Source organism: Camarhynchus parvulus, chromosome 5, assembly GCF_901933205.1.
Source record: "Camarhynchus parvulus chromosome 5, STF_HiC, whole genome shotgun sequence".
Classification (NCBI taxonomy): Eukaryota; Metazoa; Chordata; class Aves; order Passeriformes; family Thraupidae; genus Camarhynchus; species Camarhynchus parvulus.
Genome location: NC_044575.1, coordinates 55,924,683 through 55,950,230, shown reverse-complemented (window position 1 = coordinate 55,950,230; position 25,548 = coordinate 55,924,683). Strand labels below are relative to the sequence as shown.

The 25,548-nt window shown below is 44.9% G+C and overlaps 1 protein-coding gene across 2 annotated transcripts in view; it reads left to right on the top strand.

Annotated features, from left to right (window-relative positions):
• PRKCH (protein kinase C eta) overlaps window positions 1-25,548 on the top strand; it is a 113,512-nt gene that overhangs the window by 12,539 nt on the left and 75,425 nt on the right. For both annotated transcript variants that reach the window (XM_030949160.1, XM_030949158.1), the window contains exon 2: window positions 14,143-14,206. In XM_030949160.1, coding sequence (XP_030805020.1) covers window positions 14,143-14,206 — 64 coding nt within the window. The remainder of the gene's footprint in view (window positions 1-14,142; window positions 14,207-25,548) is intronic.

Here is a 25,548-nt window from a genome sequence, read left to right as displayed (position 1 = left end):
GAAGGAGCTTAGAACAGAGAGTGGAAGCTATATCTAAAATCAACACTTGGTTCATTTTAGAATTGCGTGATTCTGATTAAGTCAAGAATAATATTGCAGAATCTGAGTGGATTTCTTTAGAGGAACTAAAGATCATTCAAGTTGTCACATGTTTTGGCTTATGTGGATATGATCTCAGAAGGTTTCTGGTGTGTCCTTGCAAGTCTGTCATTTCCCTTTGTCATGGAGAAAGCTGTGTCTGTGATTAATACGAGGTCATTGATGTTATTTCTATATATAAATAAGCTTAGTGCAAAGATACTTGCCTCAGCAATGCATATGCAATACTCATTGTTTTTAAGCAATGCACTTCTTATTTTAGTAACATTTTTGAAGCTCCTGTTCCTGTTTTGGACATGAACATTAGGTGAGAAAAGAGTAACTGAGCTTGCAGGTTTTAAGTAGCCCTTGGTGTCCCTGTGTTTGGCTTCTGAAAGATTGCTCTGAAAAAATTTTGTGACCTCAAAAAAGCTCATCAGTGTTTTCTCAGTATAAGTTTTGTGGTTCATTTCTAGGTTGACTAAACTGTCTTTTTATGTTAATAGTTCTGGTCATAGGAAATTTCATTTGCAGAAAAATTTGCGAATCTCTCATCTCTGGAAGTGTTCAAGGCCAGGTTGGATGGGGCTTGGAGCAACCTGGTCTGGGTAAAGTATCCCTGCCTGTGGCAGTGGGGTAGGAATGAGATGATCTTTAAGGTCCATTCCAAACCATTCTATGAAATTTGAGTTTGCTGATTTTCTTGTGTTTTTTTTTTTTTAATTCAGCTGCACAAAAATATGCTGTTTCAGTGCCTGATAATGTTTTTTTGCTGTTAACAATAAGGAATTTTTTCTCTCTTGAATATATATGTATGTTTTAGCCAGTAAATGGGTGGTTACAAAATTCTGTACACCTATAGCATTTCTTCTTCCTCCATCTCTGACAATATTAAGCAAGTGTTTCCACAGGAACAGTGCTCTTTACAATAGACAGTGTTGTGGCTTGCTTCAAAGCCACAGCCAGAACATGTAGGTGTTTGAAGAGTACCAGATCTTTCCATCTCTCGCTGTGAATTTTCCAGTGGGTCAGTGCTTGTTCAGACTTTCTATCTCAGTATCTGAAACCACCCCCCTGTTTCATGTTGCTCATGTGTGGTAATGCCCCAGAAGCCTTTCAAACTCTGCTGGGCTGCAAGAGGAGTTTTTTAGAATCACAAAAAGTCGAAATTCGTGGTGCGGCCAAGATCTAGTCAGCAGCTCCAGTTCAGGATCAATTGTTCAAAGCCAGGCTGGACAGGGCTTGGAGCAGCCTGATCTAGTGGAAGGTGTCCCTGCCCATGGCAAGAGGCTGGAACTGGATGATTTTTGAGGTCCCTTCTGAACAAAACTGGTTTATTTTTTTTTTAATGCTTCCATCAAACCCCTTGCTACTGAAATCTTCTCAGGTTCTTCCAATGTAATATGTATGGGGAGTTGAACAGCATTAGGTTTTTTTATCTTTCTTAGGGAAGTGTGTTCGGAATGTTTCCCTTCGCTGAATGTGGGTCAGTCATTAAAAGGGACTGGATCTCTTAATTTACTTCCCTCCAAGGTGGCTGCTGAGAGGACAGGAACTAAGTGGCTTCTTGGCTTTATATTACAGGGCTTGGTAGATCTTAAAGAAGGAAGTGAATTGACTTTATTTTCAAAGGACATAAATGCTGTCCAAGGGATTTCTGTGCTCAGCTAGTGAGAATTAAGATAGAGGACTAAAACTGATGTGACTTTTCCCAGAGTGAATAAAATCTTGCTTTGGGAATTACAGGAACGTGTCCCCACATGCAGCCAGGGCTGTTTGTCTGCAGGAAGAGGAGCTTGAGGTCCACATTAGCTGTGCCACCCAGGTGGGGATGTGCTTTTCTCCAGGAGGGAATTTATACTTTAAACACATTAGTGTGCTGGAGTTAAAAGCATATGTGTTTGTATATAAAACACATGCAACACTCTGGCACAGATAAAATACCAGGGCTTCCATTCACAAAGAAACAAAACATTAAAACATTTGTCAAGGAGGAAACATGACCACAGTTTTCCTAAATATGATTGGCTTTGTAAGTGAGCCTGTCCTGCTCTTAGCTTACCCCATGTGCTGGGGCTTGTGGCAATCCTCAGCAAAGCTTTGTGTGCAGAGCAGAAGGTTTATCTGCAGGTTTGTGGGTCGTGCTGAGTTTTGAATGGGAAGTGTGGTCAGCACTCAAGTTGTATTCTCGATTGACCTGTCAGCAAAACCACTCCAACCATGTTCTGACCTTTTCCTCTACGTACCCTTTCTGGGTGTCTCAACCCTCTGGTTTATTTAATCCAAGGTAAATCTTGGTCGCATTGGTTCCTCATCTTAAAACCACACTTTGGAAAGAGAAAAAGAAATACGAAAAAGGGGAAATACGTGACAGCGTGCTGCTGGTAGGTCCCAACAAGCTGCCTGTCAGCTTCCAGTTGTTCACAAAACCCTGGAGATCCTGCTGTCCTTCAGAGGGTGGCAGCTGGGTCAGCTGAGCAGCACATCCCAGTGACACAGCACCTCGTCACCATCCGGTGGCTGGGGAGGGCTGGAGGCCGGTGCTGTGCAGCTCCTTCCTGGCTCAGCCTCATTGCTGGAGTTACAGCTCTGACTTTATGGTCACAAGTGGGTAGTGAGATCATCTCTCTCATGAGGTAGATGAGGAAAACTGTAATCACAGACTTGATAGGATAAAAATTGCTTGGTCTTGGACAGGCTGTCTCTTATTGTAATGCTTGGCCTCAGGATTTCAGGACAATTTTTTTTCCATATTATTTTTGGTACTGATGTCCAACCCGCTGCGCTGTCCTTCCTCATGAAAAACCTCACCTCTGCACCCTTTTTTCTAACTGCTGTTTCACAGAAATATTTTGATTGTACTCTTCCATCATCCCCACAAAAAAAAAAAAAAAGCCCAAACAGAAAACCAAACACATAAACAAAACCCACTGTACAAATAGGATATGATCTAACTTGGCAAAGCAAGTGTTGGCAGTGGCGTGGCCTTTCTGGGTGTTGTCAGCTGCAACCTACATTCTTTTTGCTGCCTGAAGACTTGATTGTGGCTCCCAGCACTGGACCTTGTGGGATTGGAGCAGAGACATGAGCAGTAACATCTGGACACCAGGAGCAAGCATCATACCTTCAGGAATGCTGGGGGAGTGCATGCCTTGGCACTCCTTTTTTTTTTCTTGTACCTTTGGAAGTATCTAATTGGCTGTGCAGCCAGAAACTGCTGGTGCTTTTACATGATGTTCTGGGATGTGTGTACCAGGGATATGGGGCAATCCCATAAGTGGCTGGCAGGGAATGGGAGAGGGAGTATGTGGGCTAAAGTACTTTTAAACCTTTCTTGTCATCTTTCCCTGTGTCCCAAGCAGGTTCTCTCCTGTGACATGGCGCTCATATTTGATAGTTTGCTTTTCTTCCCTGTCTCAAATCATTGGGCAGATCATCTTGCAACATGGAGAGGGGATGTGGATTAATACAGGCTGGGTATAAATGTTAGTCTTTTATCATTTCAGTGGTAAGAAACTGCCAGGTGAGGAACTGAGAGGAGGAAGAAGGAAGTCACTGTGATCAATTCCAGATCTGGGAATAATTATCAGAGCTGAGGTGCTTGGGTTTTCCCATGGTGTTACAGCCCATGCCAAGGTTTAAAGTTGCTGGATTTAATCTCTCCTTTTTCTATCCTCACTAAGGATGAGTAATGGGATTAGTACTGTAAGTGGGAATATGAGCTGTGTTGGGAGCTGTACTTCAAAAGACTGCCATGCCCCTGAGACATGCCATTTGAAGTCTTAGGATTTGCCAGAAATATTGCTGATAACAATCCTGCACATAAATTAAATCATTGTGATGCTGACAGGGGTGGTGTGTGCCCCTCAATCACTTAGCTCAAGCCTTTAAAGTCATTGAAAAGACTGAGAGTTCTGGTGCTTTGGAGCAATTGACTCTTCTTGATGTCTGGACTTCTGTGGAGTCCCGGTTCATGTTGTTTTTGTGGGTTTTGCTGAGTTTCCCTTGCACTTTCCAAGCAGTGTGGCTGCTGTGCAGCGAGCTAGGTCTGTTTTTTGAAGACCCAAATCCCTGTTTCTACCTCTGCTCCTGCCATCCCCATACATTGCTTTCCTTTTCTGTGAAACTGATGGTGTAAGATGTGCTCAGCACCCAGAGGGACTTTGCTGTCTTTGTTTGGAAAGGTGGAGATGTGTGGGAAGGGTTGGATGTGGGTGATGAGTTTGGAGTGCACGATCTCCTGTGCAGCTCCTTCCCTCTGTCATGTTGGCTTCCAGCACCGTAGGAATGTGACACCAGCATGGCAGCCTGGGTGACAGCCAGCACTGTGGGCCTTCCTGAAACTTCTACATCCACTTTTTAGTGTTCCAGCTGTCCCCAGTGCAGTAAAGATCAGTTCAGGTCTTTTCAACACTTGGTGTTGAAGGGAGGGGAGAAGAAAGAAGGCACCTGTAAATCAGGCCCTGTGCAGAGCTGTTGGTTTGTGTCTGTACCTCTGTGTTGTGGAACCCCATCTTCCTGGCATCGAGATGCTGAGCACATCTCACTCCAGAATCCTTCTTTTTTAGTTTTACAGTGCTCATTATTAGTGATCAAGCATCGTAAATAACTGAACTTTTCCATCAGATTGCTTTTTGCTGCAGCACCAGGACTTAACTTTTAGCTGTTGTTAAAAGGGTGGTGTTTGGCTCTTCTGACTGAAATGTTTGGAGTAGGAGAAAGTTGTGACCTTTCCCCTTTTTACCTGAGGTGCTGAGAAATTTGATGGATTATTTTGAGGACTAATGGATTTTAATGGTTCATGATCTCATCGGCTGTGGCCTGGTTTTAGAAAGAAGAAAGAGCTATTGGACAAAAATGGAAAAGCAGCAGTACACCAAATGAATTACATGTAGTAGGAAGATATTTTTAAAATAGTGACACACCTAATGGAGACTCAAATGAGAATAATTTCTCAGAAGTTTAGGATTATGCAATAAAGCCTATGAATAACAAGAAAATATTTCCCAGCACTGAATAGTGGAGAACAACACAAGTAGGTGAGTGAGCAAAGTTCTGGGGAGACAACTGCAGAGGGGGTCTTTACATAGTGATGCAGCTGGTTTAGGGGTCCCTGCTTCTTGGGTTGGATTCATGAACAGGGTACTGGGGGCTCTGCCTGATGCTGTACAACCCAGTGGATTACCTCTAAGTTACCCCTAAATTCTGTCCTGCTGTAGCTGTGCAGTGATGGTCCCTGGGCAACCAACAAGACACAGAACCTCAGACCATGTGCAGACTGTGCTGCTTAATGTAAAGTCATAAATGATTCATGAAGTCTGCCTCGATTTGTTAGGCAGGTTAATTAAAGCTGAAGGTGAATGCTGTGCCTTGGATGACTTCTCAAGACTGAGAGAACTGTTGTTGCTTCTCTGCCCAATCTTTTTGTTTCTCCTTCTGTATTTCTGCCTGGTGGCTGTTCTGTTCCTCTCTGGACCAAACCCAGGTCTCTGGTGTGCACTGGGCTACCTGGGCTTGCTTTTTCACTGCTCTTTCCTTCCTGGGGGGCACTGCCTCAGTTCTAAGCACATCTGTGTCACTGCTGTACTTTGAGGAAGCTCTGCTCAGCATCTCATTGTGGTGGCCCTTGGAATGTTTCCATGTGGGAAGTGCCACCAACTTGCCTACTTGGCACTAGTGAATGAGTTTATTTCTTTATAACTGTAAACAGAAAAAGTGGCACAATTTCCTATGTTTCTGCCAAGTTATGTTGGGTTCGTGTAGGAGACAGAAAATACTCTTGTTGGTAATCTCCAGATCCTGGAGATAGAGAAGGGCAATTCCTGTATTGTGTGCTCAGTGATAGACCGAAAACGTGAGCTGTCCGGATGATCCCTTTGCAACTCCAGCTCTACAGCTATTGAAAGATTTTTGTTTTGCTGGTAATAACTGGTTGTTGAGCTTTATTGATAAATTGTCGCTGATAATTGAATGGAAATAGAAGATTTTTATTGTTTGGTTATTGGTCAATGCTTTGAAGTCCCCTCAAGAGCAGACACCCTGTCCCACTGTCTCTTCTACCTGCAGTTGCGCACACAGGTGTCTGCAGGCAGATTTCCATACCTTGCATATGCAAAGCTGATAGCCTGATAGCAGCTACTGAATGTGAACATGGGTGTATTTGCTGTAATCAAGTGTTCAGACAGCTGAAAATGAAGCCCTGCATTTGCCATCCTTTAATTTAGTGGTCCTGCATTGATGTCAGCATTTGCCTTTGGGAAATTAAAGTAATCTGTGATTTTCCTTCCCATCCCTTAAAAAAAAACTAGCTGTAGGAGGAAGACAAGAGGAGTTGGAAGGAAAATACAGTGATGGACTGGACATGATGGTATTTGGCACGGTGTTACAAAGATGCATGGCGAATAATGAAGGTTTAATTGTGCTCAGCAGAGCTAAAGCTCTGCTTGTATGTGCTTGTGGTAGGGAAAGGCAGCATCCGTCCTGCCCACACAATTCTGGTTTCACACGGGCTGTGGGAGGCAGCTGGGGGGTTCCTGCCCCTTCTCTCTGCTCAGGGAGGCTCAGAGCAGCCTTTTCTCTCTGCCTGGCATCTCCCCTGGCCACCATGCACTGTCACTGGGGGGTTCCAGCAGCTTTGCTGTTTGTGGCAGTTCAGAGTCATCCCACGCTTGGTGTGTTCTGTGCCCTCAGGAAAGGGATCCTCACTGGTAGGATCTGGTCATCCTTCACGTTTTCTTCTCAGCCCATTGACCAGCCTAGCCACTTCTAGCCCCACACTTACAGGAGGTTGTGGATGAAAACTCTCCCCTGTTGCAGACTCCAGTGCGTGCACGACATTATTAGATTTTCCCATGTTCCCCCCATTTTGTTTTGAATTTCACTTAAATTTCTAAAGGAGTGGGTTCTTACTCAGTGATGGTACTGTTGGGATCAGTGCCTTGTCTTCAAAAAACTTCAGTACCATGGGACTTATAAACAGGCAATTGGATCCTCTCCCCCTGGCACGTAACTTGGGGAAAAAAGGTAAAAAGTCCCTCTGGAGAGTTGTTGTTCTTGTTTTTCTTTGAAAATATAAGGAGAACAAAAACTTAATAGTCCCTGAACCAGTCGTATCTATGTTTCTCTCTTTTTAACTTTATAACATTAATTTTTTTTCAAATATGCTAAAGAACATCTTCCTGCAACCATTACTTGTAAATCATTCATTGCTTTAGAGGTATTTCTCAAAAGCAATATAAATTGCTGTAACATCATAGGAGCAGGCTCTAGGTCTGGCTTTCAAAAGTTTTTTTTTGTTTTGTTTTTTTTTTTTTTTAAGATTTGAAACCTCCTTTTTTTATCTGTATTATATTTGTAGAAAATTCTTGGCAGGAATTTTCACAGGATAAATAAATCTTGTTCCCACCTCAGCAAATCTCCTGTAGAGGTGGGTGATCTCTTGGATGAAACCAGACTAAAATTGATTAAAGAGTCCAGGATTGGCTAAGAGTCATTAGTTATGCATACTTGTTCATGGCTGGTGCACAGCTTATAATTAGGCAGCTTGAACGAAAACAAAAGTAATATTTTAAGCAGCTGTCCTGAAACAAAAAATTAGAATGACAATATTACAGTAATAGCTGGAATAACTGGTTATAGGAGTTTTGTGAGAGACTGACTTTCCACCCATGTATGAGTTTAGCTGCAGAGTATGAAACTTTGTTCAGGTGAGCTGTGAGGGCTTTAACACTCAGGGTACCTGGACCTGCTGACTGCAGGTGGGATTGGCAGCTTTTCCCAGTGCTGTCCAGGTCTGCCCCAGCACCTGTGTGGGAATTGCTGCCCTGAGCACCTGCCAGCCTTTGCAGCAGTAAGAAGGTACTTGGTACCCTGTTGTGTGTGTTTGCTTTTCTTTGTTTTTTTAGGCACCCTAATTTGAATCTCAAAAAGTGCATGCTGTGCATTTGTAGGAAAAGCACTTTAATGTGTTGGTCTGGAAATGCAAAATCCCCTTTCGTACTAGACAGCCCTGAGGATTTTCAAAGGTGTCTGACTTGATAGACAGGTGTCTGTCAGCCTTAAAAAGTATAAGAGGGACTGATTAATCCAGACACCATGTATTTGGCTGAGAAAATTGCCATTTGACCTGTCCAAGGAGGTGCTGCCTTATTAAAATACAGAAAGATCTGACATTCCATAAGCATGATCCAGTGAGAGCTTAAACAAGAAAGATGACAAGAAGTAACTAGAGGCATGTGAAAAACCAGCTTTAACCTAACCCAAATTTTCAGCTCTTTCCACTGAGCCTTGGGAATTACCTCTACAAACGACTGATTACATATGCAGTTCTGTTAATTAAAATTAAAAATTATGTAGGAAGTCAAAAGATATAGCTACTTGTTTAATTAAGCTAATGAAGTCCCTAGGTAGCTTTTATATTTGCTTTACTCACTGCAAGTGTCTGGCCTGTTCTGTTTTTGAAGCCGTGTCAGCATTGACATGCCTCAGAAAAAGGCTGTACTTCTAGGATGCTTATGGATTGTGCCTGTGGGCAAGGAAGGACAGGGCAGCAATGGGAGAAGGGATGTTCTAGGCTCCAGGGTAAACACAGTCATCTTTTGTGTCTGATCCAAACACAATAAAAAGATTCCCACTGATTCTGATGTGCTTTAGATCAGACTTCCCAGACTGGATTATCTGTTAGGGTATGGGAGGGGGAGAAAAAAAAATCTTATAAACTTGTGTTTGTGAGATGTAGTGCTCTTGCCAGGTTTGGTGTTGAAGATGTCGTTTCATCCTGGAGGCCCACCTTATCTACCTCATCTTGATTTTGGAGGGTGAGCAACTTGCAGGCAGGCACCCTTTGGATCTGCCTCTTCCCATCCTTTCCTGGGGCAGGCCGGGCTCTCTCGGAGGCCAACTCACTCTACCTGCTCTTCAAGTTCAGTGGATGCTTCAGCTGGGTGTTGATATGTTGCCTGAGAGATTACCCTCCTTCTGAATTTGTTTTCCAAACCTCTTCCATTGATGAATCACACACAGCCAGTTTTTATTATATCTGTGAAGGCATGTGATTAAGGAGCCCTGTTTTGGTCTCCCTGCATCTGCTCTGCTCCTGAGCTGATTTATTTGTTGTAATGCAGAGAAGGGGAGTCAATAACACCTGCCCTGCTGTTGGGAAGGATGTCAGCACAGCCCTTTTCTGTGAGATGGTTCACTGGGGCCCCTCCTTGTGGGAAACCAGTCCCTGGCAGCTCCCTTTGAAGTCACATGGAGCAGCAGGATCCCAGCAAGTTCAGGCATGGGGCACCATGTGAATGGTTTGGGTTAAGAGTGGAGTTCCGAACTCGCAGCACAGTGTCCTGGCAGAGGCCTGTGCCTCACAGGGGAGGTGTAATGAAGCCATGGCTGAACTCCTCATCCTTACCTGCCCCTTTCCAGCTCGCCTGCCAAAATCCTCCAGCGCTTGTTTTCCCTGGCTGGGCTGTGAAATTCAGCAGAAGTTAAAGTGTGTGCTTAGCTCTGGGCCAAAATCCTGTGCTGTTCTCACAGGTACAGCTGAGCTCCAGCAGTTGATCTTTTCCACCCCTTGTGCTGTGGACAAACGTGCTGCCTTCATTTCCTTGAGGGTGACTAAAGGATTCACTACACTGATAAGCACACTTTCTTCTCCCAGTGAGCTAAAACTTGGCCAAGTTACCTCTAAACCAGCCACAAAGTCTGTGTTTCCCCCCGCTGGTTCTTCCCTGGGGGACCAGGCTGAGGATGAAAGCGCTGGAGAAGGGGGTAATGTGATGATTGTTTACAGGTCTGCCTGTCAGTGTTATGATGCTGCATACCACCAGTTTAGTTTGATTTATTCTGAGATCGCTGCACCTCCTAGCATTCACAGTATCAGGCATGCATAGAATTTCCTAATTTTCCTTTGCTCCCAATACAACAGGACTTTCCTTTGGCATTGATACTAAACCTTCCAGGCATAAGCTTGTGATTCCCTAAAATAAATTATCCCATGCCAGATCTTTGGCATTAGGAAACTTTGTACGTATTAGCCTTTGATGATTGTGTCAAATACATATGGATGGCTACATTCCTGTATCACTTCTCTTGTGCTATGGTGTAGGAGTTCCCCCTGAGCATCACCTGTGCTGCCTTCAGGCTGTTGAGCTCCTCTGAACCTCTCCTGCTTTCTTTAGCAAAGAGTATCAACTGCTTTGTTGACCCAAACTGATTTCATGGTCTACTTTGGACTTTATCAACTCTGTCAAGATGAATACTGTGACACCCTGTTTCTCTGTAAAAATGTAGGGGTTTTGCCTTTAATGTCAATTCTGGGAAATGAAAAACAGAGAAGAAGTGAGGAGTGAAACCTGGCGTCTGCGTGGTGCTTGTGTTCCACCCCCGCTGCTGTTGGGAGGCTGGATCCCGAGGGTGTTTGCTGCTGCTGGGAGGTACTGGCAGCCCTGGAGCTGTGCCAGCATGGAGTCAGGGCTTGGGCTGCCAGCCCAGGTCGGGTTATCCCTTCCATGGCTGGAGGGCCAGTCCTTTGGCAGCTGCTCCCTTTTGAAGTGCTCAGGTCTTGTTAAGTAACAGAACATGGTGAGAAGCCCTCTCTGTGGAAGAAGGTGCTGGTGCTGGAAGTGCTTTGGTGACTGGAAAGGTTGAAGGAGGGCTGATATCAGGAGTTCCTCCTTTTGGGGACACACTGGGGTGCCAGGCTCCTGCTCTGTGGGTCTCTGGTTTCAGCTGGCTCTGGGCAATTTCTACATGCCCAGCTCTGGCTGCAGTTGCTGGGTCAGGAGAGTTTCCCACAGCGTGTGCTACATCTGTGGCTGCACTGCAAGGCTGAGAGCGGTGCTGAGGGTGTGAAGGTGCTGCTGAGGGTGTGAAGCAGGGGCAGGAGCATGAGTGGCTGTGCTGCAGAGCTGCCTGAGGTTACCCCAGGGCCTGAGCAGGGTGCTGGCTGTTCACACCCTGCTCAGCTCGTGGGGCTGCACGGACACCATGGGTGAGCAGCTCACAGGTGTCAGCTGCTGCCAGCACGGGGCCACTCCGGAGTGTGGCCATGGCTCTGGGTGTCCCCATGATGGTGGGAAGCACATCCTGTGAGGCAGGTGCTGCTCGTGGGGATCTGCTGATGTTTCTCAGGCCAGCTCAGCTCTGTGGTCAGACATTTTCCTTTCAGGTTTTTAGGTCAGGCGTTATTTTCTGTTTCAGGCACGTTCCACATGTCTGAGAGTTATCTCAGGTACTGGGTTGGCTGCTACTTAGCTGGTCAAATTGATCCTTAAAGGAGATCACAGCAAGTCCAAAAGCCACTTTTCCCTGTGGTCTGTTATTATTTCATTTCATTTCGTGGTATGTTATCTTTTGTTGTTCTGTTGCTATCAATTTAAGTCTAGAGAAACCCTTAAGACTGTCTGGTTTTAAACCCTTGTCTAGGACAAGAATTCCCCATTGGTCCTGCATCCATCAGCATTGGTGTGCCAAAGTTTCAGCAGCTCCAGGCAAGCTGGGGCTTCAGCTTCATTTGGAACCTTTCAGCTGTAATTTTTAATTAGATCCCCCTTAGATGTTCAGTGAGAAGACATTGAGTGTAGCTCAAGTCCTCTTGGCTGAGTGCTCTTGGACTGTGGTACAACATCAGCACTGCTGCTTGGTAGGTGTAGGGGATTTGACTGGTCTTTAATCTTGGAGTGTGGAGGGGAGAGAGATTGTTTTATAACCCTCATAAATCTCCTGCTATTGCTTTCTGAATTAGTTTCTTTCTGTTTTGTGAGACTGCTGTAGGCAGAGGGCTGTGCTGTGCTAGGGGCAGAGGAATCCTCTTTGCAGAGATGGAGAACGAGGTGTGTCAGGACTTTGGGCCAGTTTTTGTCTGTGCCCTGTGTCAAAGGTGGGTGATGCTTTTGTTGGATTCCCTGGCCTCATCCCAGATGCTTGAGTCCTGACAATCCTTTGCTTTTAAGACTAAACAAGGAGTGCAGGATTTATTCTACATCCCACCAGAGATACTGTGTGTCAGAAGAAGGGAGGAAGGATCCTGTTTGTCCTGTGTGGAAGCAGGAATCTGACATACCCTGTATGGAGACTGACAGGAAAATGATTAGCACTGAAAAATTATTTTGGAAACCTATGTAAGTAAGGATTTTTTTCCCTAAAACCTGAATTCTTGGTATCCCACAAATCAATTTGCATGATTATATATTTATTATTATATATTTTGGAAGGGACCATCTCTTTACAAAGCTGCACATCTCTCCAGGGAACTAAAATATAGGCAAAAATGATGCATGATATTGCTGGAGTTGGAATCTATTTGGGAAATGTCTTCAATATTAATGGAGACAGAGGGCTGTTCAAACACAGCTTCCTAAAACCAGTGTAATATGCAGCGCAAACAAGCACAAAAATTAATATTGAGTCAAGACTAAATATTTGCTTTAAAATTTCCCTGTGAGACTGATTTTAATTTTTTTTTCTTTAGTGAAGAATGTAGTGTCCATAAAATCAGCATTTTGGTAGGATTTTCCCAAGCAGTTGTAGCTTCCCTGTTTTGTGTCCCACTGATAAAAGTGTGTGTGTGGCACCTTACAACCATAGCTGGAGTCATGTGAATGAGATGTTTGCTCATTCTTTCTCCTAAAAATATTTCTTCTGCTCATCCTAACAAATTCTCACCAGTGTAAATAACAATTTGTCTACTTCTGCAACAAATTGTGGGCTCGGGAAATGTATGGCTGGCTGTGCTTCCCCTTCACTTATCCCAGTTTTTTCTGGGCTGTGTCAGCATTCTGTTCCGTAACTCTGCAGAGTCAGCCCAGCTCAGACACCTCCTCCCACCTGCAGCTGTGCAGGTGCTTTGCTTCCATTTGTAGCTTGGCTGTTTGGCTTCTCTTTAGGGTTCGCCTTTCTGTTTTTTTCATTACCTTAACATTATTGCCTGTTAGGTTTGTGGCAGCAGCGTTTTTTGGAATCCAGGAGCAAATGCCTGCGTCAGGGGTGGTCCGTAGCCCTGGCTTGGGGAGCTCAGGCTGATGCTGGGGGTTTGTTTCAGTGATGTGCTGGGTGTTTACCCTGCAGAGGAATCAAAGGGCTCACAGGGTACAGGAGGCAGCCTGAGCTCATCATCCTGTGGTTGTTCAGGAGGAGCAGGGAGGGTTTGGATCAGCAATCCATTAATTCCCCCAGAAAGCTCCATTTTCAAAATTCCTGTTCTGCACAGGTGATCCATACCCATGGGGTGTGAAGCTCCTCTTTGCCAATTTCAACCTTGGAATTTGTGGGAAATTCAGGGTGTGCCTTGTTACTTCTTTTTTTGTGTTTGTTTTTTAACTGAGATTTTTGTTTGACAGCCTGACTCAAACATCAGGAATCCTTAGCTGGTAAATAGAAAAAAAAAAAAAACAACGCCAAAAGCAAGACCTTTATTAAAAATGTATCTCAAAATGAAAAATCTACTCACCAAAAAAGAAATGCTTTCTTTCAAGGACAGGCTGACTGATGCTGGGATTGAATCTCTGATCCCTAAAATTATGTTCTGTATTTCTATCTCTATCTAATTTAGATTAAACGACAAGAAGTCCTTAGGTAACAGCACTAACAATTTTCTATTTCCTATGGTTTAAGGCCAAAAGGTGATTTATGTAAGAAATCAGCATTTGCCTCAGCAATGATGGTATTTTGAGAGACTGAAACAATTTCACTGAGGTAAAATATAATAAAGAGATATCCATGTAATTCTTGAAACAGTTGCACATGAATCTTTTCAGAGAATTCAGTGTTAGTCCTGCTTCATGTATCTCACAACTTGGAACACTATTAACTGTATTTCATTATTTTTTAAATTATTTTTTCTCTAGCAAGGCTGAGTTTGTTCAGCACTTCCAGGAAAAACATAAGACTCAATTTTCTTATTTTTTATAGAGCCCTGAATGCTGAACAATTTGGGCACCAGATGCTTGATTTTATTTTTTTTTTTTTGTCAATTAAGGTGTGCCTGAGAATATATGCACCTTCAAATATTGTCAAATTTCTGCTTCAAAGAAACCAATCTTCTAACATTTCCTTTCCTTTTTTTTTCAGGTGGATTTGGAGCCAGAAGGCAAAGTGTTTGTTGTCATAACTCTCACAGGAAACTTCACAGAAGGTAAGAGAGTTGCTCTGGCTTGTTTCCATTCAGAGCTGGACTGCTCTGTGTCCCTGCCATCAGTTCCAGAGCAGTGCAGACATTTGGATTTTTCAGGGGCTCCATGCTGTGGTGTGCCTGAGGTTTTTTGAGTGATGGGGGAAATCTGGAAGGGGCTGTTGGTGGCAGCTGGAGCTCTGTGTCCCCTCAACTCTGATCTCAGGCCTGGGGAGCTCACTGGTTGTGCTCTCTCTGGTTTATTTCCCTGAAGTTGTCCTTCAGACAGGTTGTTTTTGTCACTGGTGCTTTTCACCTGGCGGCCTCTCCAAGGGCAAGCTGAGGAGAAAGCAGAGCATGTTTAAAATGGAACATTTTGAAAACATCTGGATGGGTTTTGTTCTGTAATTGTTCACATCTACTTCATGACCATTTCTGTTTCCTGGGTTCACTTTGCACAGGAAGCTTGCAAGATTTTAGTGTGACAGCTGCCCTAAAAAAATATCTGGGCAGTCTTTTTTTTGGTAACTGTATTTTATAGTGTGATGGTTTTGATGTCCCTGTTGTTTATTTATTGTGATACCAGTTATGAGTGTGGGTGTGAGCTGTGCTGCAGCAACCCAGGAAATCTCTGTATTTGTAACCAGAGAGCAAAAGAGTGCCAAGGTGTGCTGGGGAGGCCTGGAGGAATTTCTTGCAGGGATGAAAAGGATGTTAGAAATTGGCTTTAATGTCCTATGACAGAGCCAGGGATGGAAAGGAAATAAACTGGAGGGCTTTTACTGACTTACATCCCAGCTTGTATCCACATGCAGGAGTGCCATGCTTGGCCGTTTAAAGCATGGTGGGCATGAGCATAAATGCAGAGTGTGTTTCAGACCTGTGCTGGTGGCTGAGCATGTTGCTAACAAGGTCTCAGGGATGGGAAATGCAGAACTCAGATGTTTGTACAGCTACTGCTTTCCAAAGGGAATGGGAAATGTTGGAAATAATTTACTTCTCTTTCCTCTGTTGTTCTTGAGGATGTGTAGACTTACAGAACAGGAACACCAAAGGTGGCTCTTGGGTTTTTTCTTTTCTGGTTGTTCCCATGTATGGTCACATTTAGAGTTTCCAAGAAAAGTCTTAATCCAGGGCAGTATCTGATTGCAGATACTGACTTTTCCCGATCATTGGGTAAAGGAGGTATTCATGAAGAGGTTTCCCTCTGATACACAGACAGGTCTTGTTCATAATAGCATATTTAAATCTGCTTTTGTCTCTTTTGCTGGAAGTGTGGAGGCTCTGAATGGTATTTGAAATTTTAAGGGTTTTTTGGAAAAAAAGTCTGAGAATAATTCACAACTTGAAAGCTCAAAAAGCAGCTCCCCCCTCATTCCCCTGATCTGGAGGGCAGCCACTGCCACATCCTCCCTGCTCTCTATGACTTCTTATGCTGAGCTAGTTGTTTTGGTTATGGAAATAGCCAAATTCACAGGGTCTCAGGCACCACTGTCTACCTCCAGTGAAGTAAAAGTCCAAAAAGTGGGCAAAGAAAGGGAGGAAGTAGGGGGGAGAAGAAGAAAAATTAGCAAAACCCCAAAAAACCCCCAAAAAACAATTGAGACTGGGGTTTTAGGCCCATGTGAGACTACCTTATTTTGTTTGTCCTGTTTTGTTAGTTTTGCTTACTCAAAACAGGCAGTCCTGGTGGTGCTTGGACTTAACCTTTAGGAGTGGTGGTTTTTTGGTTTGATCAAAAGTTCTTCTGACCAAAGCCTTAATTTGGTTCTGCTCACCTAGAGCAGGGATGGGGGAGCAGGGTGTGACTCCTGAGAGTCTGACAGAGGCATTTGAGGACTGTCAGGATGTAGTATAGCAAACATGCAGCTGCAAAGGGGTCAGTTCTTTGCAGGTTCCCATATGGCTCTTCTGTCCATCACTGCTACACTGCTGTTTTGAGGCAGGGAGATCTGCCTGTTAGATGTGTTAAAAATATATGTAGTTTTTCAGCAAAAGAAAGGAACAGAGCTATAGGAAGTGAGGGAGGCCTAGAGAAATTATACCTGCCTGTCTTTATTTTCTCTGCTTGGATATACTTGCTGTGCTAAGCTGTATTTGATTATATTAACTACCCTCATTCAGCTGACATTTCCTGTGTAAAGCAACCAGTGCAAAATTAAAATGAAAATCTCCTTACCTTGGGAGGAGATTACCGCTCACAGAAGTCACAGAATACTCTGAGTTGGAGGGGACCCACAAGGGTCAGCAAAGTCCAACTCCTGAACTCCCCAAGGTGACACATCCCTGGTGGCCCTGGCACCCAGCTGGGGTGGAGGGAAGCCCCCTCTTCCCCAGCCATCTCCTCACTGACCCAGGAGCTGTTTCAGTCCAGGCTGTTTTATAGAGAAGGTGAAGATTCACTTCTGCCTGCCATACTTCAGGCATTGCTTAGGGATTGATTTCCTGCCTCTTCTCAAATGAATTTATTTACTCTTTTCTGGGTTTTCTTTATTTCACCCTTTTAGGATTTTTTTTTCCAGTCATCAGATTTTTTTCAAGTCATACAATTCCTTTTGAAAACTTTCTTATTCCTTTTGCTCTGGATATAAATACCATTTCCCCCCCCACAAGGGGTGACTTTAGCATTCCTTACCTCTGTGTCTCCTTGATTCTGCTCTCTTAAAAATAGTGGATGTGCCTTCCCTGAGGTGTGTTTTTGCTGTGGATGTGAGGCCTGTTGTCAGCTGAGGAGCTGGAACAGGAGCAGGGTGCAGTGTGTGGGACCACACCAAGCTCTGCCCAGCCCTGGGGACTGCAGGAGCTGTGGTTTAACAGAACCCAGAGAGTCCTGTTTCCCTCCCTCCCTGTGATCCATGTGTGTGCCAGGAACTCTGAGATAATCCACAAGATCTCAACTCTTGCAGGCCCTCTATAGAGGGAGAAAATCTGCTTTATTGCTCTCTTACACACATAGGGCTCTTGAGGTACCCCAGAGGGTGTTGCTCAGCTGGTGGCATGAATTCAGACCTGCTCTCCAGTGCTTGTTTTTTCCCACTGAATACTGGTTTCATCTGTGAAAGAGCAAACCCTGAATTAGCTCTTCTTCAGCAGTGTATGATTGATTTGAAATCAGAGCCTTGCAGTGAGTGTGGGTGAACCTCTACTGTGGTTTGTGCCTCTGGACCCCTGTGAGATGTTAGAAGAGATTCCCCAGAGCTGGTGGTGGTGCTTGGGCCAGGCTGTTTGGCTGCAGCAAGGTCAGGCTGGACACTGAGGGGCCCCAGGTGTGTGCCTGGATGGATTGAACCTCTCCCCTTGCAGCACTGGAGTCCCAGAGCCAGCCCAGTCCCCTCACAGCTTTGCCTGTGCCCTCAGTTTGCCACCTCTCTTTCTGTTTGCCCTATTTAATTCTGAGCAAAGCTAATTAAATTAATACAAATGAAGTGTTTGACTGAATTAATGAATGAAGCAAGACCTGTAGAAAACAGTGTTTCTATTTTAGTGCTTTGAACTCTTGGAATTTGCCTTTTTTTTTTTCATGTTGTCACTCAAAGTGATAATTCTGGTTTGAAATTCAGTTTTAATTTCATAGTTCTAAAATAAGTAATGGTTGTTTCTTTTCTTTCAGTGTCAGTAAAGACAATGACAAATTTGAGTTCTGGGCAAGAAATAGAAAGACAAGAATATTGAAAAGCCAAGTGAGTCGGTAGAGTGGATATAGCACCTGTTGCTAAATATTTCATGCTGGTAGGGTTTGTAGCAGCAAGGAATCATAGAGTCATATTGGAAGGGACCTTTAGGATCATTTAGTGCCATCCTCCCAAGGGGGAGGCTGAACCTGCTTACCTACAGGTAACCTAAGAAGCAGGTTCAGGAAGCCCAAACCTGTTTCTGGACCAGGAAATGCTTCTTAGTTTTGCAGCTGGCACATTCAAATGGTTTGTCCTCAAACATAGACTCCTGGTCTTTTGCTGTCATTTTTCTTAGAATACATTTTTCTAACACAAAGTTTTTTTTTTAAAGAAATAATGTTTTCTCTGACAGGTACCACTAAAGATCTGCAGTCTTAAAGTGTCAAGTGGAACATAAATGTTGTGCTAACAAGATCCTTGCTCTGCACTATAATGTAGCTCCTCAGCCTCATAAAATTTCTATTGACAGATCTGTTATCAGGTTCTTGCACAACAGGGAGGAAAAAGAGTGTTACCAATCCTCTGTAAACTGCAGTAATGACTGCTTTCAGCCCATCTTTTATAGTTAAGGGAATAAATACTGGAAACTAGGAAGCAGGAATTAAAAAATGCTCTTCTCTCCTTCCCTGTTTTTTTGGGCCACTCTTCTCTTTTGCTTTACTGGCTCTAGCAGGGTTTTAATGCTTGTAGTAGACACCACCTAGAAAACCTGCTGGTCCAAACTGGACATGTCAGTGCAGAATAAGATCAGGTTCTGCTGTCCTTGGTTCACAGTCTGAGGACATGGAAGCCTTTAATGTCTAGCCCAAAGTCTTATGTGGCAGAGACCAGCAGGAAACATGCATTTCTGCACTCTTGTATTTTTTTCCAGTAGCTACAAGTTTTTTCAATGCTTTACACTTGTCACACCTGTGTGCTGTAGGCAAGGGATTTCCAGATCCATTCCATGTTGGTCCTGCTCTGCATTTTCAGATGGAGATAGGTCAGGACAGTTTTGAGTCCCATGGGGGAGAAAATACACCCTGAGTGTGCCCTGAGAAGACTGAGCCCTTGCAGGGACCAGGGATGTAATCCACAAATGCTGTGCATCTCTGTGTGGCAGGCAGGTGAACTTCAGTGGATCCCCAGCCTTGCTGAAAGATTTCAGTCAGGTTAAAAAATAAAATGCCAAGTTAAAAAGTAAAAAGTTTCCAGAAGCTGATCTTGAAGTCCTGAGCAGATACTGGTCTCCTGGAGGTCACACTCTGCAAACCTCAGCAGAGGTCTATCAGCCAACCAAGGGGAGCAAGAGCAGCTCTGTCCTTGTCCTGAAGCCTCCATGAGTTTCTTTTTTTGTATTTCAAAGTGAAACTTTCAAAATGTGCTCATTGCATTTCACGTGTAAATATTGCTGAGAGAACCCTAGAGAACTTACACCCTGGAACTCTGATATCTCACATATGTCTCTCTGCCTTAAAAAAAAAAAGAAAACAAGGCAAGTTCTTTAAATTCTGAATTTTCACAGGGAAAAATATTTCAATAGGGAAGTAAACAAACAAAGCTGTTTATTCCTGGTAGCAGGAAGAGCCAGACCCTGGGAAATGAAGTGATTTGCTTGGTGTTTATGGAGGGCCTGTAATGCAGAGGCAGGAGGAGAACAGCATCCCAGCCTGCCACATATCCACAGGACTACTTTTATTTCTCAGAAAATGATGCATGTGAGCCCCACGCCTATTGCAGTGTGTCTAAGGCCAAGAGATTTTTGGTAGTAATTTGTGACTTGCCCAGATCTGCCAACTGCAGAGATACCCAGACACTGTAAAAATGCAACAAACAGCAATATCAGGGTTAATTTCACTTCCTCAGTGGGCTGTGTTTTGTCTGGGCTCTGAAACCTGGAGATAAATATGCAAGCTTGCAATCAGTGGGATTTCAGTGTTCCTGGCTGTAATGTGGAACAGAGGTTTCTCTGCTTTATTTTCATGTGATTCCTGGAAGAGGCGATGGTAGTTCCCAGGGGAGATGAAATCTCCTTGGCCTTGGAGGACAGGGCTGTGCTGGAGCTGGTGTTTGTGCTGCAGTGGGGCAGGATGGGGAGTGTGGCATGGAAGGAGACAAACATGAAGCTGCAGGAGGTGGGTGCTGGGATCCAGGGATGATGGCACACCCTGATGCTGTTTCATGGCCATCCCTCTCTGGACCCAGTGTGGTTGAAGGCATCTGAATGATACCCTGGACTGGGAGGAAGGGGATGCCCTGACAGTAGCACACCTCAGGCTGTGCCTGGATTTCTCTAGACCACAGTTTGTGAGGTGCCTGACTGATGGAATAGGTAAATGGCTGTCCAAAAGCCTCAGTTCTTTAACAGGGGTCACTCTGTAAATCTGTGCCAGAAACTACAGGGAAAAAAATACCAACAAAGCCATGCTGTTCATTTTTTTCATCCATCTCTCTCTCTCTCTCTCTTATATATATATATATAGACATATACATATATACACATATACCTTCAGCTCCACCAACTATCAAATTAATATCCAATTTAATATCTGTATCCAGTTTAATATCTGAGTCTCTCAATTCTGGCTGCTGGAGGAGACTCCTGATTTAGGTGGTACCACCCCAGTCAAGGGTTTTCCTTCTGTCTGGGGAAACCTGTCCAGCATGCAGAAGTCCTTGTCCCCTGAAGGTAACAAATGCTGGTGTGCTGCAGTGTTTATTTACCTCAGTTTACCTGGGAGGTGTTCAGGCATGGTTAGTGCTCCTGGGGAGACCCAAGGGTCCCTCTGGCTCCCCAGACATGAGGAGGACCAGCAGCATCAGTCCTGCTGCTTGGTGACGGGCTTGTGCAGTTCAGTCCTGCACCTCACTGCAGGGGGACAACATGTCCCAAATAACCAAGGGCAGAACTGAGTGTTCAGCGTTAGGTGAGCTGGCATGGAGCTGTAGGAAGCAGAGCTCACCTTCTAGTGGTGCTTTAGGAGGTGAATGCTCACACTTGCAATTTCTACACCTCTGTTTTAGGTTGTTCCAGACCATGCCTAGCAGAAAATAATGAGTTTCCTGCTCTTCAGTGCCAGCTGTTTTTGTTTCCTGGAGTGCTTCAGCAGCAATGATTCTGTTTGTTTTCCACAATGACAAGCTGAATCAAAACAGAGCTTTGAGCAAAGAGATCCTGACGTTGTTGGGCCAGGGTGACCTCAAGCTTGGCAGAGGCAAGAGAGGGAGGGATGAAAGCTCCTGCTGTCCCTGTCTGCTGTCTTTGGGGAATATTTACTCATTTGTGATGTGGGATAAACTGCATGCCATCAGCATGGCTCGGGGTGCTGTGGATACCACCTGCATTGAGCCACCTCAGTGGCTGCTGCTCCTGACACTGCCAGCACTGCTGGGGGTTGCAGATGAGGGAATGAGGCAGTTTCATAATTGAGGGTAAATCTGTCTGTCTGAAAACGATGCTCTTGGGTTTCCCTGGGACTGCCTTGAGTGAGGTCAGTTCTGCACCAGCTGTGTGGAGTGGGAAGTTGGAGCAGGGCTGTGGTTGGGTTTTGGGCCAGAATTCCCCCTGGCTGAGCTGAGCCCTGCCCTGGGTGCTGCTGTGAGGCAGGAGTGGGAGCCCCAGCAGTGATGCAGAGGAGGGAGGAAGGCAGGAGGTCTGGCTGAACAGGTGTCCTGCTCTCATCTTGTCCTTGCCCCATCTGCTAAGACTAGTGACAAGGACAGTGAATGGTGGAAACACTGGGAAAAGATGCTTGGAGAAGAAATAGAGCCATAAGGGTCTGGAAGAAGGACAGAGATAAGGAATGTAAGGAGAGAGAAGGAAGCAGGAGATTTGTCTGGGGACTGCTGATGGGTGGGTATGGGCAGGAGTAGTCAGGAAGAAGCAGCTTAAAAGAAGCCCAAAAGGTTAAAGGAGTTGGGAGGAGGAAAGTATGGACAGAGGGGACTGTAGAGGAGCTGCAGGGGACAGGGAAAGGCTGCAGCAGTAGCATAGCTGTGACCATGAAAGCCAGCTTCTTGCTAGAGGCTGGAACTGTTTTTAATGCCAGAATCTCAGCTCTTTTCTGCCGTCTAGCTGCCAGACTTGTTGAGCATGTGTGTCTGTCACCAGCACTGATCCCCACACTAAAGCAGAGTCCTTTCCTGGCAAGTGTGTTCTCCTGTTAGTGCTCTCCTCTCTCCCTGGAGCTGTGGGCTCAGAACCACAGCCTTGCTGCTGAGCCAGGATCAAGGAGACTGCTGCAGTTCCAGCAGAGGAACTTGCTTCCAATAATAACTTTCTTTGTTTATAAAATGTAGGAGATTGCCTTAGAGCCAGAAACCTTTTCATTTGAAGGATATCACTAGAAAATAAAACTCTCAAAAGTCTGACAATGCTGAATTTTTGTGTCTAAGATGTGTCATTCCTGTATGTTCACAGTACAAACTTGCAGATGACACTTGCAAGTCAGCAAGGATAAAGGCAGAAAAATGTTTCTTGTCCAGCTTGCTCAGCTCAGAGTTCTTAGGTGTTCAGTGTGGAATTTTACTGAGTGATGGCCTCAGTCTAGTCCTATTCCTGTTTTTACTTGCATTGACTCTGGTTCTGTATTTCACTTGTGAATGGGAGGCAAAGTGGGAACAACAAGCCCTTCAAGGGAAGGGTGCAATTGCATCCAAAAGGGCTGATGAGAACTTGAGCATCAAGGCCATGGCAGAGAAATCCCTGTGTCCCATGATCTGGCTGGAAAATGTCTGTGTGGGAAGGCAGGATGCTGTGTGGGGGGAGAACTGCTTAAACCTGTGCGAGGGCTGTTGTGACCATCAAACCACAGGGCTGGCTTTCATCTCCTGTCATTTGAGCCTAAACAAATTCCCTCCTGAAGTGTTCCTTCCCCATTGAAGGACGGGGGAAAAAGATGAAGTGAGGTACAGGTTTTAGTTGTCTCTCACAAGCTGTTGGGGAAAGTGACTTTCTTCCTGCTCACCCACTTCTGCTTGTTTGTTAATGGAGTGAGATGGGAGACCCCATGGGGAGGCAAGGTATGAATTTACTGCTGTTCTTACAGCTGCTGGAAAGGGGCACCTCTTTAGGAGAATGAAATTGATTGTGTCACATCATGGAATGCTGACACCAGACTGCCCAAGCAGTCTCATGGTGAGTCACCATCCCTGGAAGTGTTCAGGAAACAGCTGGACATGGCACCCAGTGCTGTGGTTTTCTTGACAATGTGATGTTTGGTCAAAGGTTGGACTTGATGATCTTGGAGGTCTTTTCCAACCTTTATGATTCTGTGAGCCTGAGTCGAGGCAAGCAGCACCCTCTCCATGTGGCAGCCAGCATTTTTAAAGCTGTATTTGTTTGGATTTGGGACATCTGCTTTTGAAATCCCAGACACATATTTCAGAAGTGGCGAAATATGTATTGCAGGGTGAAAACCATGTTTGGGAGGAGATGAGGAAAGGGGAGAGAATCAGGTCTGGCTGTGTTAGCTGCTGGGAAGCTGTTGGGGCCAACTGCATTCATTTCCTGAAGGCCTTGGGAAATCCCTCTGGGAAATCCCAGTAATCCCCTGGCACTGGGAGGGGCAGAGCACTCATGGTCCCTGCCATCTGCAGAGGTTTCAGGATGGATTGTGCCATCCCCAGCCTGAGCACTGAGTATTTCCTTGCTGCATTGCCAAGGAAATTTGGGGATGTGTTGATGAGAAGAGGTGCTGCTTCTTGGCAGAGCTCTTCCCAATAAGCTGGGAACACAAGAGGCTGCATTTATTTTTCTTGACAGATGCTTTGCTGTGGCAGTGTTTTACTCAGCCCATGGTGTGTGGGAACCTGCGTGGGAGAGCAACATGGTAAACAACCTGCTTTTTAAGGCTGTGGAAATTAGAGGCCTCATTGGCAAGCTGCCACATGGAAATCTCCAAAGTTCCTGGGTCAGCTGTGGGATCAGAGCTGAGTTTGTTGCTGGACCACTTGGGCTCCTCAGCTGTGGGGTGACCAGTCCACCAGGAGAATCCAGGTGTAGCAGGGTGGTGATTCAGGTGTTGATCATCCTGCCCAGTGAGCCCAGGGCCAGTGCAGCTCCAGGGGAAAAGCTGAGGCCTCTCATGACAGCAGCCAGAAGCCCCAGTGGCAGAAGAAGGGGAATGTTTAACTTGTCCTGTTGAATTAGCTTTCCCAGGTACTTTGCTCCTGTCTAGATTCCAGTTGTGCTTTGGGATCTAGTTTACTTTCTCGTGGAGAAAAGTGCAGTGCCCTTGGTGAGGGAGGTTTGAGATTTCATCTTAGAGATGGCTGCTTGTTGAGTGACATGGTTACTTATTTGTGGAGATGCTGCAAAACTTTGGGACCCCTGAACACAAGCTGCTTGATATTCCCATCTCAACTGGCTTTCTGTTCATCCCAGTTACTTTGTGTGTTTTGTCTTTGTGTTCCATAAAGAGTGTTCTCCTGCTCCTCCTTCTTTTGAGGTTGATTTTAAACCTCTGTCTCTAGCAAATTAAACTGCTTGGACATAAAAATGTGAGTTTTCAGCAGATTTAGTTGATTGTCAGACATTGTGTGGACACCCTTGTTTCAGTAACAAGGCAGCCAACTTCTGAAGCTGCCCTGTGCCCCAAAAGGGGGATATCCCCAGAGCATCCACTTTAAAAACAGCTTTAAGCTGCACTTGGTTAAAAATAGGTTTGACTTGAATCTCATGCTTCCCTGTGTGGGCAGGGCCTCCCAGGAGTGAGTTGTGATCCCTGCTGTGGAATCACCCACAGCATGTGAGCTCCTGGTGACTGTGACAGCAGGAGCAGGGGGGGTTCAGGATCTCCCTGCCACCAGTTCTGCTTTTCTGGAGGATTTTGCACAAGTGATGGGAGCTCTGACTTATAAATGCTGTCACTCTGTTCCTGCTACTTCTGCAGCCAGTGTGGTTTGAGATCTTCTAAATCAGAGGGCTTCTGGCACATGAATTAATCATGGCAAAGATCAAAGTTGCTCTGTTAGTTTTATTTTCCTGGTTTTAATGAATAATGTATTAAAATGGTTTCCTTCCCTAGTAAATCACATCTCAACGTTTTTCTCTTGAGTTTAGTAAGTGGGAAGGACCAACAGGAGGTTTTACAATGGAAATTTGCTTGCCTAAGCCCAAGGAAATGGTAATGATTATGATTGTGAGGGGAGGAGGGAGAGGAATCAGTTTGTTAAGGCTCTAATGAGCCATGCAGTGAGAAGTGGTTTGGGTTTGTTGGGGTTTTTTTGCCTGTTCTTATGTAGGTCAGTGTGACAGGAGTGGGTTATGGAGCAGTTGAATGCAGGTAGGTCTGAGATGGCAGGGAGGCAGCTCCATTGTGAGGAGGGAACACTGGGGCTGGGTGACTTTTATATTCTACTTCTGCTACAGCCAGAGGGAAGCACCTGTCTGGGATACAACCAGACTAATTTATTTTGCTTTTTGAAACTGTGTCTTGCTGAGTAAGGGACAGATACAAGGTGGCATCCTGGTCACAGTGCCAGTCTGGGGCTCTGAGAGCTCAGGTCAGTGCTCAGGTTTCTCGTCTCCCTCAAATCCCTCTTCTGATTTCTAAATAAAATCCTTTTCTCCTGGAGTCTCCTCTCTGTGCAAGCTGAGATGCCATCGTTGCCTAAGCCTGGTTTCTCTGGCAAACAAATATATCCTGAGGTTTTGCAAATGAATGCAAAAGCTTACAGAGATGGAATGGTAAGGTTACTCAGTATAGAAAT